The sequence below is a fragment of the Bombina bombina genome, chromosome 9, assembly GCF_027579735.1.
Source record: "Bombina bombina isolate aBomBom1 chromosome 9, aBomBom1.pri, whole genome shotgun sequence".
Classification (NCBI taxonomy): Eukaryota; Metazoa; Chordata; class Amphibia; order Anura; family Bombinatoridae; genus Bombina; species Bombina bombina.
The window spans coordinates 214,068,059-214,083,645 of record NC_069507.1 but is presented as its reverse complement, the minus strand read 5'-3'; the positions used below and the strand labels follow the sequence as shown (position 1 = coordinate 214,083,645).

Sequence of the window (15,587 nt, the reverse complement as noted above, 5' to 3'; positions counted from 1 at the left end):
AGCAAACTATTTCAAATATGGTGGCGCACATTACTTTATAGAAACTAAAGCACCTAATAGAAACTTTACCTTTATATTTTCAATGTTTTAACAATTAATAAATTTGTAAAAAAAAATACATTTACATATTATTCTCAGGCTAATCTTTGCTTGCAATATATCATTATGTCTAGCAAAGGAAAAGAAAACAGAAAAAACATCTTAGCCTTCAACATGAAAGCATAGAATGCTCCAATATTGACACCATGGGGCATATTTATCAAGCTCCGTAAGACCGCTGCTCTGAGGCGGCGGACAAAAATCAGCCCGATCTAATATATATACGATTGGGTTGATTGACACCCCCTGGTAGCAGCCGATTGGCCGCAAATTTGCAGGGGCGGCATTGCACCAGCAGTTCACAAGAACTGCTGGTACAATGATAAATGCTGAGAGCGTATGCTGTCGGCATTTATCGATGTGCAGTGGACATGATCCGCTATATCGGATTATGTCCGCTCGCAGCATAATAAATAGGTCACCTTATGTGATCTTGCATGTAAATATAAATGTTTTATTTTTATTTTGTTTAAGTAAGCAGACTTTTTTTAAGAGAAAGTGCATTACAATTTTGCTTAGCAAACTATTCTGGGTGAATGTGACCTATTTTGGGGGTTATATAGCCTATTCTGGGGGTACATATCCTATTCTTGGAGTTCATACCCTATTCTGGGGGTGCATAGCCTATTCTGGGAGTATATACCATTTTCTGGGGTATGCAGCCTATTCTGGGTTTATAGCCTATTTTGGGGCTACTATAACGCCATAAGAGTGTGCACTAGAATGTCCCTTTACACTAGCTCAAATTCTTGTTTTTTTTCTCTGACACATTCATCCTATAACTTTGGTTCTTCGCTGTTTTCTGACGTTTCATTCCATAACTCACTGTGGCATTCTGGTACTGATACCATTCAGGAATGGGAATATGATGATTGGGGACTCTACGGATATTCCTAGGCCGATCCTCGGCTTCCCACAATAGTGTGTTCAAGTCTGGAAAGTTATTGTTTATATCAATTCCATCAGCTGTCCAGCGGCCTAATGACCAGCCACCCAATTCTGAACCCTGGAGAGAGAAGTGCACACAACAAAAAACATGACAAATCCCAGGAGCAAACAATACATACAAATATCTTACTTTTTTGTATTCTATATAAATCTAACTTTAATTCCTTCCCAGAGCCCTTAAAAATGTATTGCTGGCTCCTCATTATTCAACATCAGTTAGTCAACTATTGTTCAAAAAGATTCAAATAGTACAACTAATATGTCACATCCTTTTCACAATGAAATTTATGATATATATCAAACTCTATACATTTTGCTTTTTGACATCTCAAAAAAAAGTTAAACTAAGCACAACATTTTATTGCCAGATCACTGTCCCAGGGAATTAAACCAAGGAAATTATCTTCTTGCAAACTAAATATTCTTTCTAGTTGTTTTCTATAATGTCAATGTGCCTCACCAGCTCAGCTGCTTTCTCATATCCATCAGGATTGGCGGAGGGGAGAAAGTGTAGTCGAGTATCGGTGATTAAGCGACGTATTCGTGGGTTTCCCGCTTGGTATTCTTGGCAAAGGAATTGCAACAGCAGAAGAAGAAGCTCCCGGCCTAAAACTTCATTTCCATGTGCTCCAGCCATGTATCTAAATTCTGGCTCCCCTGCAGACATTGAACAGGAAGACCACAAGAGAAGTGCATGATTACGTAACGCACAGACTACCAACTTCTAAAATACACATAGCATTGGACAAAGGAACATTCCAACAAACATATGGAAGATAGGTGAGCCAAACCACAAATATAGGTAGGCTAAAATGTCATCATGCATAGTAGTGGGATAAAATGTTCTGAAATACACATAGCTCAGATGCAGAGAGCTACTCTAGCGCATGCAAGCTGGAGATAATGAGAATATGTAACACAAGATCCATATAATTAGAAGCATTGCACAAAAACAGCGCAAATGCAGAAGGCAATACAAGAAAAAACAGAACAAAAGAACTTGCAACTAAGGTGGATCACAATGTAGGTCAACATATCATTTGAGATACAGAAAAGATAGCATAGACAGGCAAGACATCGCAGGACATACATAGAGCTTGTTTATTCTCCTAACCAACTTCATGCTCCCCCGGGTTATCAGACATCTCCATCGCATAGAGCTTCAGCCCCTGGTGGCTCCTCCCAATGTTGTACACACGGGTGATGTTGGGACACATTTCATTCACAACCTTCATTAACTAGTTTAAAAAAGAATTATACGTGAGCTCTGAGAACATGGAGAGACAGGAGGATTTTAGTCTCCTATTTAAAAACAATTTTTTAGCTAATTAACTTTTTTCTTTAATATAATTACTATTTATTTCTTCTAATTTCTATTACACAAACATATATACCCACATATATATATAAATATATATATGTATATATATGCTATCCCTTCCTTTCAGACCAACCTAACTAATGTGTTGTCCATTTGTAAAAAGAATATAAGGCTCGCACTTTACAATTGAATGATTTCTCTTCCACTCATCTTTTAACATCTTTCATTCCTCCTCACTAAACCTGTCTTCTCTATTTCTATTGCCAGATGGGTAAAGTGGATCATGTCCCTAGCTGGGGTTAAAGAATCCTTTTCTGCCCATTCCATTAGAGGAGCTTCTGCCTCTAAAGCCTTTTTAAAATCCTCCTCTTCCTTTCAAGACTTTTTTAATGCAGCGGATTGGATATCTAATTCCACTTTCAGACCATTTTATTTTAAACCAATCAATGAAGTAAGTGATCAACTTTGCTTCCAAACAAGCATAATATGTGTCTTGGTTCTTGTAATAAGGTTCAGATTATTCTAGTTTTGTGTAGAAATAATCTAGTTTGTATTAAAGAAAGAAAAATATTTTTCCTGTGGCTTCTGCTTCCACCCATATCTACCTTTTTTTCTGTTTATACGGTAATTTAATATTTCTTATAAAATAACTTAAATAATGTTTATTTTCCCAGTTTCAACAAACTGAGGCATTTATCGTCTTCCACATCTCCTCTGAATTTATTTGCTACCACCTCTTCACAAATTCTGCAATCATGCAAGTCCCCTCACTTCCATCTCCAAGAAACAAGTGTTCCTGCAGATTTACAAGGGTTTACTCTTTGTTTATGTCTTGGGGACCTTATATTTTGTTTCCCCTAATCTCTTCTCTCTATGCATCAACCAGGAAAAAGAAGAAATTAGGAGACTCTGGGCAGTTTATGGACACTATGAGCAAGCCCATTGGCTAGTTTCAGCTGATCCATTGGAATTTCTGTTTTCATTGGCTTATTAGTTCCTGACTTTGTGCTCTATGTTACGTATTTTAACTGTTAACTGTTTTTAATGCTCTTTAATAAACTAAAGGATTTCTGCATTAGAATGGTTATTTAATTAAATGCATATCTGGTACTAAATTAATCAATTTAAAAATGCAGAGATCGCTAATTAAAATTAGGACTATAGAACATACCTGTCTCATTTCCTTGTAGTTATGATGCCGAAAGTCCAGGTTGTCTGAGGTTGTCATCTCATTCCGTCTGTGATAATAATTATTGGGATCTGCGCAGAAAGAATAAGTGCATGGGTTGTACATTGATCCATTCATTATATTTATGTATTTATTATATTAAAGGGATAGTGTACTCAAACATTTTCATTTTAGTTGAAAAAAAAATATTTAAAAATATTGAAATATTATTTTTTGTATTTTTCCAGAAAAATGTTGAAGTTTTAAATGCATGAATGTAAATGTTAATAACAGTATCAGTTTTGTATTTCCTAATAATGTTCATCGGCTGATAGCTACTTTCTACTAATGATTGGCTAGCTACTTTCTACTAATGATTGGCTCATGTTTAAAGGAAATTATGCAATTGCATAATCAACAAATTGCATAGTAAAAAGACAATGCAATAGCACTTTCAAATGAGCAGTAGATTTTTTTCTAATAAATTTGAAATGTCTTTCATTTGCCAATACCCTGTATCATGTGACAGCCATCAGTAAATTACAGACTTATATACGTATACACTGTGAACTCTTGCACATGCTCAGTAGGAGCAGTTGCCTCAGAAAGTGAGCATATAAAAAGACTGCATAATTTAACAGTATAAATAAACTGGGGGGGGGGGAATTAAATGTATGCTCTATCGGAATCATGAAAAAATTTGACTTTAGTGTCCCTTTAAACACTTTTCTTTCTTATCAGTGGTAAAAACCTGTGTCCCTTTAAAATCATTATATGAACAATGCAATAGAGAATATAATGTCTATTGTCGGCACAATAGTATTTTCTACAGCTATTTATCTAACTTTATGTAGTGACAGTGCATGAAAACAACTAATAGTTTGTGTTTTTTATTCACTTACAAAGAGAAATACAGTGGAGAAAACGTTCCTCATCTAAAAATGATATTACTGCCTCCAGAGATTCAGTTCAGTTTTACGTCCTTTGTAAAAAATAAATATACACATTGGCTCCAAAAAGGGTTTATTATTTTACATATGAAAATACACAGAAGGGTTAAAGGGACCATAAACTCTAAAATGGCATGTATACATGAAAGAGCACTAGCTAAACATTATAAACATTTTTTTGCCTGATAAAAGGTGGAAGCTGTTATTTTTATGTTTAAGCTAACAGGAAATGCATGTCTGTATTTTTGTCCTTAAGGACTGATTGTTCACTGGCTGATAGGCACAACTCCAAATGATATACTGGAGTACAGTGAGACACACCTCAAAAACATAACTATAAACACTGAGATTTTTTTTTTCTCGGTAGAGGAACATCTATTAAAAAAAAAAAGCCTTAAATAATTTTATATTTTTGTTGTTTAGATGTAATAAAGAAAAAATATTTTTGTTTAAGAGACCCAGTCTGTTATTTTTATCAATGTTTGTGCTATTCTTTATAAATAAATATATATATATTATTCAGTGGATTAAAGTATTTAAATAAAAGGTATCAAATACAGTCTATATAGAAAATGATTTATATTTGTCTATATCCAGCAGCCTTATGAGTGTAATTAATGAAGACCCTGAATTAGTGAGATTTTTTCTCTTTAGGTTACAATGTGTCCTAAGACTCTCATCATACAGAGAATATACAGAGAATATAAACATGCACTTACACAGGAATTACCCTTGCTAGGTGCCAGTCAGTGATGGGTTAGGGGAAATAATCTTGTGAGAACTAGCTTAAAAACATTAAAAACATGTCCTGCTAGTTTGTTTCAGTTAGGTTCTGTTACAATACCTAGCTAAATCTTTATGTTGATTTATTTCATTCATCATAGCTGCTTCTTAAACTGAAAATGATCCAGTTTCATCACAAATCCTAAACCTCAAGGAATAAACATGTAGCAGGATTAGAAAGTCCTTTACAAACTCAGCTGTAAGCCTAAATAATTATTTAGTTTTTTTAAATTTATTCTTTTATCAATTTGTAACTTGTGGGATACAAATTGTTCTTCACAGGTTAATAACCATGTCATTTATCAATCTTGAAACATATAGGGCTAGATTACAAGAGGCGCACAATTTAGATACTGTAAATATATATATATATATATATATATATATATATATATATATATATATATATATATATATATATATATATATATATATATATATATATATATATTCTATGGGTTATTTAGATTTTTTACATTATCTATAAAAATGTTAAATAATTAATATCAATATTTAATATTTCAAGAACACGCTTTCAGATTATGAATTCTTCATGTGCAATAACCCCACACCACGTTAGACCTAAAGTGTTAAACATGAAGAGCATTATGCATATTTTACATTCCTATGTTATTCACATAGAAACAAAATATTTGTATTATTGTGTATATATATATATATATATATATATATATATATATATATATGATCATGTTAATGTAAAAAAGATATATATTCCTTATAGATATATAGGAATATATATCTTTTTTACATTAACATAATCATATATATATATACAATAATACAAATATTTTGTTTCTATGTGAATAACATAGGAATGTAAAATATGCATAATGCTCTTCATGTAGATAAATAGGTATATACAGATACATATATTTACAATAAAAATAACATCGTTCTGTATGTTAAGAACATTGGAATGTGAAATATGAACAGAAAATATACAGTTAAACACATAAATACATATGTTCACTCATATATATATCTTCAAAACAGAACGAACTACTAGCTACAGGGTAGTGGAATTGGTTGATCTAGGTGAGAGGAAAGGGAATCTATATAAAATCCTCCTTCAGAAAGAAGGAAAATGGATCTTTAATCTGGGATCCCTAAAGCCAAAGGGAATGAACGAGGAGTTAAATTTAGCTCCATCTCTAGGATAATATTGTATTCAAACTTGCTATTTTTTCTAACTCTATGTTTTAGAATAAATAAGATATACTAAGCATTTTAATAATTTGCATTTTCAAACAGGACATATTGTTAAATGTTCAAATTCTGTTTTGCCGTTTAAAGTATAAAATTGTTTTTGTTTTTCTAAAAATTGCCACAATAAAAGACCTCAAGCAGTTAAGTAGACATAAAGTTTCAAATTCACCCGATAGGCTGAAGGGGAAAGAATTTCCCTTTAAGAGCAATGACGATAGGAAATTATGTCACTGAACTCAAGCCGGACGAGGCCCCGTGCAATAGTAAGGGTGAAACGCGTGTAGCAGATGCAGCAAAAGTAATACTACTGACAAGTTTTCAAGGGACTTTCCCCACCCTGTCAAGGCCAACTACACAGCTAAAGTGTAAGTCTGACCTAAAATGAGCACCGAAAACGGAGAACCGAACGGAGGGTAAGAGTATATGGCAGGCGCTGCCTAAACTTAACATGCTGTGGAAGGCGCTACTCCCTGGTATCAAATGTTCCGTTATTTATTAATGTGAAGAGTCTGACTAAGGACAGTGCAATACATGCTTTGCTTTACTAACCCAAATGCTCAAAGGTTTACTTGCGGGACAGAACTGGAAGCTAATTACACTAACAGTTGCAAGCAACCATGACAAGAGCCGTGGGGGTGGACATTAAATACATTTACTAACAGGCCATAACAAGTGGGAATAACTATACATAGTGGATGTGGGAAACAGAGGATACATTTGAATGAGTCATTCAACTGTGGATATACAACTAACAGGGAGCTCTCTATTGAATGTTATGGGTACCCATTATTAACTTTGTCTATTGGATATGGCTTTTTGTTATCTTTTCTGCTTGTGGCAATGTGTTTATTAATAAATATCTGTTAGTTAAGCTGTTTTATCACCGTTATTGTTTTGATTTATAAATATTTTAATCCGACAAGGTTTGTGCTGGGTAAGGATATACTGAACTACACAGGATAGGGGTGGGAACTCTGGGTCACTCCCCCTACCCTGTAGCTATCAGTATATATATATAATATATATATATATATATATATATATATATATATATATATATATATACACACACACATACATACACATATTTATATATATTTAGACATGTATATGTATGTGTATATATACAATACAATATAGCCCTTTGCAGTCAAACACCTTGCCATATACCTACATTTTAACCCTTATAACTTTTTTATAATATTTATGTGACAAATTTATATCAGAGTGTTTACAAGTGTAACTGTTTTCGATGTATTTATGTTGTGTTTGGTGCAACTTTTTTTAAAAGCACTACCCTTTACGCAAGGTTTTCAGTCGCGTTAACCCAACAAGTGAAAATGCCATTTACTTTCAACTTCTAATACGAGCGCTATTTCCATCATGCGCAAAAAGCTAATACCAATCTCACGCAACAGTTAGTGCACTACTTGTAATCTAGCCCATAATGATCAATACAACTCAATATTCTACATCTACATGTGATTCTGATGCTGTAAAAGTATATATTGAGGAACATTCTGAAATTCATTATATATGACATAAATAATGCAGAACAGATCTGGAGAAAAAAAAATTTCAAAATTCTATGGAAGTTTGATATTATGTATCCAGCAACCAAGCCATTGATGGAAGTCATGGAAACAGCTCTAGTATTAGATAAGACTGTTTTGAACAAATTAGTAATCCTTTGGAAAAGCTTAGTTCCTTGAAGGAACCTAAGGACAAGGAAACTAAACCACTCCCCAACATTTATTAACTCTGGTTGTCACCTATCTACTCAGTAGCTAGAGATAAGAATGTCCAGTGTCAGTTTCATATGTAAATACAATGCCTCCATTTATATAACAGTTTTAGTCCAATCCAATATCCAATCTGTTTGAGTCCGCTGTCAATGCTTTGAGTATTTCATTGAAGACCTTCCTTGTCTCAACTCAAACTTGTCGAATTTTGTGACTATATGAGGGTATTTCCTTCTTCTTGAAAAGAAAATCTATGCTAATAAATGCGTTTGGGTTACCAAAAAGTCAAGGTATTAAGCACAAATACACCAAGACTTAACACTGCAATAAAACAGCCAGGATGGGCTGAATCGGACTAAAACTAAGGATGCTTGATGTGAATACCATCCAAGAGCAAATCAATATGAGGCAGATTTTATCACTTTCAAAGGAATTAGTAAGAGTCAGTGTCTGATTAATAATGGGTAGATGACATCATTACCGCTAGAAAGAGATAATGTTTATCACATCATAACAATGTTATCATTAACAGGGAGGCCAAATGTCAGCTGAAGGAAAGTTTATGTAAATGAGACCATTTGTGGGTTTCAAAGCCTAAAATCATCATTAGCCTCTAAGCAAGAATGTGCAGTTATAATGTGCACATTATAACTGCACATTCTTGCTTAAAGGCTGATGGCTCATCATTCCATTTTCTGTATGAGGTGAATCCTCATTCCACATACACCCCTGATTTAAGCTAGCTGATTGGTGCGACAACCAAGGACACATCTCCTGACGTCTTCGGAGTGAGCAATCCTGATTGGCGGACGTACCACCAAGTGACCAGCTGCTGGATATCAGGAGTGAGTCTGCCGGGTGACTAAGAGGTCCCGGCTCGCTGTTAACGGCACTGTGGGTGCCTTCACCTATGCGAATTTGCAATTGTCTGTCCTTTCCTGTGTATTTCATAGACAATATTGCTCTATAAAGCGCCTCATTTCTGTCTCCACAGGATTGTCATTCGATTACTTTTCTTATGAGAGCAGCCGCTTTCTGGATCTAGATCATCTTCCAGGGTTGTCTCCATTTTCTAGTGTTATGTTTAACATTACGTGAGCGCACCTCTTAAGGGTCTATTAGCCCTATGTGCTTGACTATCATGATTATTGACCTGTTTAATAAGGTTGGTTTCATGTGTTTTCATAATAGAATATCATCTAGATTTAGAGTTTTGCATTAGAAGGGGTGCGTTAGCTACGCATGTTATTTCCCCCCCGCACCTTTTAAACAACGCTGGTATTTAGAGTTCTCTGAAGGGCTGCGTTAGGCTCCAAAAAGGGAGCGTAGAGCATAATTTACCGCCACTTCAACTCTAAATACCAGCGTTGCTTAAGGACGCGGCCAGCTTCAAAAACGTGCTCGTGCACGATATCCCCATAGGAAACAATGGGGCAGTTTGAGCTGAAAAAAAAACCTAACACCTGCAAAAAAGCAGCGTTCAGCTCCTAACGCAGCCCCATTGTTTCCTATGGGGAAACACTTCCTAAGTCTGCACCTAACACCCTAACATGTACCCAGAGTCTAAACACCCTTAACCTTACACTTATTAACCCCTAATCTGCCGCCCCCGCTATCGCTGACCCCTGCATTTTATTATTAACCCCTAATCTGCCGCTCCGTACACCGCCGCAACCTACATTATAGCTATGTACCCCTAATCTGCTGCCCCTAACATCGCCGACCCCTATATTATATTTATTAACCCCTAATCTGCCCCCCCAACGTCACCGCTACCTAACTACACTTATTAATCCCTAATCTGCCGACCGGACCTCGCCGCCACTATAATAAATATATTAACCCCTAAACCGCCGCACTCCCGCCTCGCAAACCCTATAATAAATAGTATTAACCCCTAATCTGCCCTCCCTAACATCGCCGACACCTAACTTCAAGTATTAATCCCTAATCTGCCGACCGGACCTCGCCGCTACTCTAATAAATGTATTAACCCCTAAAGCTAAGTCTAACCCTAACACTAACACCCCCCTAAGTTAAATTTAATTTAAATCTAACGAAATAAAATAAATCTTATTAAATAAATTAATCCTATTTAAAGCTAAATACTTACCTGTAAAATAAACCCTAATATAGCTACAATATAACGAATAATTATATTGTAGCTATTTTAGCATTTATATTTATTTTACAGGCAACTTTGTATTTATTTTAACAAGGTACAATAGCTATTAAATAGTTAATAACTATTTAATAGCTACCTAGTTAAAATAAGTACAAAATTACCTGTAAAATAAATCCTAACCTAAGTTACAATTAAACCTAACGCTACACTATCAATAAATTAACTAAACTATCTACAATTATCTACAATTAAATCAACTAAACTAAATTACAAAAAAAAACAAACACTAAATTACAAAAAATAAAAAAAGATTACAAGAATTTTAAACTAATTACACCTACTCTAAGCCCCCTAAAAAAATAACAAAGCCCCCCAAAATAAAAAAATGCCCTACCCTATTCTAAAATAAAAAGTTAACAGCTCTTTTACCTTACCGGCTCTTAAAAGAGCCTTTTGCGGGGCATGCCCCAAAGAAAACAGCTCTTTTGCATTTAAAAAAAACATACAATACCCCCCCCAACATTACAACCCACCACCCACATACCCCTAATCTAACCCAAACAACCTTTAAAAAACCTAACACTAAGCCCCTGAAGTTCTCCCTACCATATCTTCACCACGCCGGGTATCACCGATCCGTCCAGAAGAGGGTCCGAAGTCTTCATCCTATCCGGCAAGAAGAGGTCCAGAAGAGGGTCCAAAGTCTTCATCCTATCCTTTCAGTGACGTCATCCAAGATGGCGTCCCTCGAATTCCGATTGGCTGATAGGATTCTATCAGCCAATCGGAAATAAGGTAGGAAAAATCTGATTGGCTGATTGAATCAGCCAATCAGATTCAAGTTCAATCCGATTGGCTGATCCAATCAGCCAATCAGATTGAGCTCGCATTCTATTGGTTGTTCCGATCAGCCAATAGAATGCGAGCTCAATCTGATTGGATCAGCCAATCCGATTGAACTTCAATCTGATTGGCTGATTCAATCAGCCAATCAGATTTTTCCTACCTTAATTCCGATTGTGTAATGTTGGGGGGGTATTGTATGGGGTTTTTTTACAGGCAAAAGAGCTGTTTTCTTTGGGGCATGCCCCTGCAAAAAGCCCTTTTAAGGGCTGGTAAGGTAAAAGAGCTGTTAGCTTTTTAATTTAGAATAGGGTAGGGTATTTTTTTTATTTTGGGGGGCTTTGTTATTTTTTTTAGGGGGCTTAGAGTAGGTGTAATTAGTTTAAAATTCTTGTAATCTTTTTTTTTTGTAATTTAGTGTTTGTTTGTTTTTGTAATTTAGTTTAGTTGATTTAATTGTAGATAATTGTAGATAGTTTAGTTAATTAATTTATTGATAGTGTAGTGTTAGGTTTAATTGTAACTTAGGTTAGGATTTATTTTACAGGTAATTTTGTACTTATTTTAACTAGGTAGCTATTAAATAGTAAATAACTATTTAATAGCTATTGTACCTAGTTAAAATAAATACAAAGTTGCCTGTAAAATAAGTATAAATCCTAAAATAGCTACAATATAATTATTCATTATATTGTAGCTATATTAGGGTTTATTTTACAGGTAAGTATTTAGCTTTAAATAGGACTAATTTATTTAATAAGATTTATTTTATTTCGTTAGATTTAAATTAAATTTAATTTAGGGGGGTTTTAGTGTTAGGGTTAGACTTAGCTTTAGGGGTTAATACATTTATTAGAGTAGCGGCGAGGTCCGGTCGGCAGATTAGGGGTTAATAAGTGTAGTTAGGTAGCGGTGACGTGGGGGGGCAGATTAGGAGTTAATAAATATTATGTAGGTGTCGGCGATGTTAGGGGCAGCAGATTAGGGGTACATAGGGATAATGTAGGTTGCGGCGGTGTGCGGTCGGCAGATTTGGGGTTAAAAATTTTTATTAGAGTGGCGGCGATGTGGGGGGGCCTCGGTTTAGGGGTACATAGGTAGTTTATAGGTGTTAGTGTACTTTAGAGCACAGTAGTTAAGAGCTTTCTGAACCGGCGTTAGCCCATAAAGCTCTTAACTCCTGACTTTTTTCTGCAGCTGGAGTCTTGTCGTTAGAGTTCTAACGCTCACTTCAGCCAAGACTCTAAATACCGGCGTTAGAAAGATCCCATTGAAAAGATAGGATACGCAATTGACATAAGGGGATCTGCGGTATGGAAAAGTCGCGGCTGGAAAGTGAGCGTTAGACCCTTTCCTGACTGACTCTAAATACCAGCGTGCGGCCAAAACCAGCGTTAGGACCCCTTAATGCTGGTTTGGACGGCTAACGCAGAACTCTAAATCTAGGCGTTAGTGTTTAAAAATACATTTCCCTGCTTACCAGTTGATCCCTTTATTCAAGTTTACAATGACAGCTCATGAAAGCTCACAAGTAGGAATTGGCCAATGTTGGCATTCAAACTGTAGAACGAATGTTCTTCTTGACATTAATTCTGCCATTTAAATTTTCTATAGAACAAATTCTCACATTGAAATATTTGATGTAACATAAAGCTTAGGGACTAGCTGGAACCAGACACACAATTTTAGCAGCCTAGTAAAGGCTGCATACTTATTATCTAGTGAAATAATCCACAAATTTAGGGGCCAGAAGTACAATTTTAGGAGTTGTCACTACCAGGCTCATAGAATTTGTCAAACCTTGGTATAAGGGTACATGAGAATGGACAATAACTGGCGTATTAGCTATCAAATCCCAATTTACAAGAGAAGGAAGCACCAAATGTAAGAACATGCCTATATACCTGGTAGAGGACACCCAAGAATTTCCAGCCTCATACAAATGCTGCCTTCTTCATACCATGACCGTGGATTGATCCGGATATATCGCCCAATCAGTGGCTCTGGAAGTTCATTTAGAACTGGAATCTCCTTCTCACTGTTCGCCTGAAACATCTTTAATTACAAAAAACATGGGTTTATACAATGCTTTTTTCTGTATATAAAAAACAAAAAGGTGCTGGTACTCATTGGGCTTTGATTGATATATTGTGCTCAGTAACTTTGAGAAAAGCAAAGAGACAAAGGTATTTACAATGCTTGATATATTTTTCAGCACCCTATTATATATACTGTACATATCATCAATACATTTAGCACAAGTATATGCACTAAATATGAGAAATACTATAATAATCATAAATATACTGCATAAACCAAGGTCAGATTTATTACTTTGCAAAGCAGAAAACAACCAGGAGTGCCTTATTGTCATATAGTTGATCTGCTGCAATTTTTGCCAGGTAACAATCAAGTATTTAAAGTATAAATAATAGGTTTGAAGCCTTCTATATTAGTACCTGGCTCCGTGCTTGGGGCTACCCAAAGAGAGCCCCCCGGAAAATCTCATTATGGGAACACACATGGAACAATGCCCACACTATTAAACACCCTTTATCCCTACATTATAATTTGCTCTCAAATATTAAACAATTTCACAAAATCTCACAACATCGTGTCTGGGCGAAAGAAATTGGATTTATTGTCGATACTAGTATTTGGAATAATAGATTTCAGGTTACTAGAAAACTTCTTCATTGTGCCACCCTATGGGAGTTATATTATAAAATTACAGTCAGGTGGCATTTGGTTCCCATCTCCCTACATAAAATCTATAACTCACAATCCCCTCTTTGCTGGAGACTATGCGGCCTTCCAGGAATTCATATACACATTTGGTGGTCCTGCCCCAAAATTCAACCCCTCTGGAAGAAGCTATACAAAACACTTAACAACCTCAATATCAGACCCCCTTATCTTCCGGAGATTTCCCTCTTACACATGCCAATACCTACTCTAGACAACCCTACAGATGCACTAACGATTTATCTATTCATGGCCACAAAGTTCGCTATAGCCAGAACATGGAGAAACCAAATCCCACCATCATTCACACAAATTCTGTCCATAATCAAACATATTAGATTAATGGAACAATACTCTTTTAGAGTTTTGGATAAGACTGACCTCTACATTAGAATCTGGTACCCGTGGCTGACCCTTTTTCCAGACTAAGTTACATTATTCTGGAACTTCTCTTTTAACTCAAAACCCCACCTTCTCTCCCTCTCTTCCCCCCCTTCCCCCACCCCCTGCCTCTGGATGAACATGTCCCCTCGACTCCAAGAAAATCCTTCCTAATTTAGAACAATACTGATACCTAATAATCTTTTTAAACATCCAGGAGTAGACGTCTAGGTCTAACTCCTCATAAAACATAAACTTAGCTCTATAACTTACTTCAATAACCCTGTCAATAATACAAAATAGGGACTTGAAATATATATGAGTGTAACCCCATTGTAGGATAATAGTTAGACATATAAAAGTATCTACATGTATGTTACAAAACAAATAATATATGTCTCACTGTTTCAGAATTACTTCTCAACCTAAAACTGTATGCATAACAATGTTAGCTTGTACTGTTATAATGGTTTGCGCTTGTACCTTTGTTACTGTTTTTATCTAAGTCTCAATAAAAATTTATGGAAAAAAAAAAAAAAGTATAAATAATAGGAATGTAGGTAGGGGGATGGGCGAATGATTCTAAAAATTTGAAATTTAAAACTAATTTTGATACATTCGTTCGAATTTTAAATAGTTTTTCTAGTCTACAACTGTGTTTTATAAATGTAATATTCAAATTCTAATGTCACGTTCGAATTTGAATGTCATATTCGAATTCGAAAGTGACATTCGAAAACTGTAAATAACATTCGATTACAGAATTTTTAAGAATATTCATTCTTATCAACATTCTATTATGTACGAATTTGAATATAAACACATTCGCCCATCCCTAGATGTCAGTACTGTTAAAAACATGAGACATTAAACATATTAAAATTGTTTTGCATCAAATCATTTTATAATTGCACTTTTGTTTACATATAACTATTAATAGTATTTAACCCCTGCAAAGATGTTAAACACACAGTTAAAGTCAGCTCCACTAGCAATGCACTACTGGGAACTAGCTGAACATATCTTGTCCTATGCTGAGAGGCATATGTGAATATCCTCCAATCATCAGCTAGCTCCTGGTATTGCACTGCTGCTCGTGAATCTTCCTAGGTAATCTTCCTAGGTGTCTCTTAAAACTGCTTGCTCTGTCTGAATCATGTTTAATTGTGGCTTCCATGTTAAAGCTATTTAAATTGACTGAAACCCAATGATTCCTGAATCAGACACATCATACAATTTAAAAAAAGTTTCC

General features: G+C 35.3%; 1 protein-coding gene across 1 annotated transcript in view; it reads right to left on the bottom strand.

Moving 5' to 3' along the window:
• The window catches only part of CPXM2 (carboxypeptidase X, M14 family member 2), a 181,493-nt gene that overhangs the window by 97,311 nt on the left and 68,595 nt on the right, over positions 1–15,587 (bottom strand). Inside the window, exons 7-11 of the mRNA XM_053692603.1 lie at positions 13,114–13,264; positions 3,540–3,628; positions 2,162–2,285; positions 1,508–1,704; positions 926–1,105 (exon numbers count right to left, since the gene is read on the bottom strand). Coding sequence (XP_053548578.1) covers positions 926–1,105; positions 1,508–1,704; positions 2,162–2,285; positions 3,540–3,628; positions 13,114–13,264 — 741 coding nt within the window. The remainder of the gene's footprint in view (positions 1–925; positions 1,106–1,507; positions 1,705–2,161; positions 2,286–3,539; positions 3,629–13,113; positions 13,265–15,587) is intronic.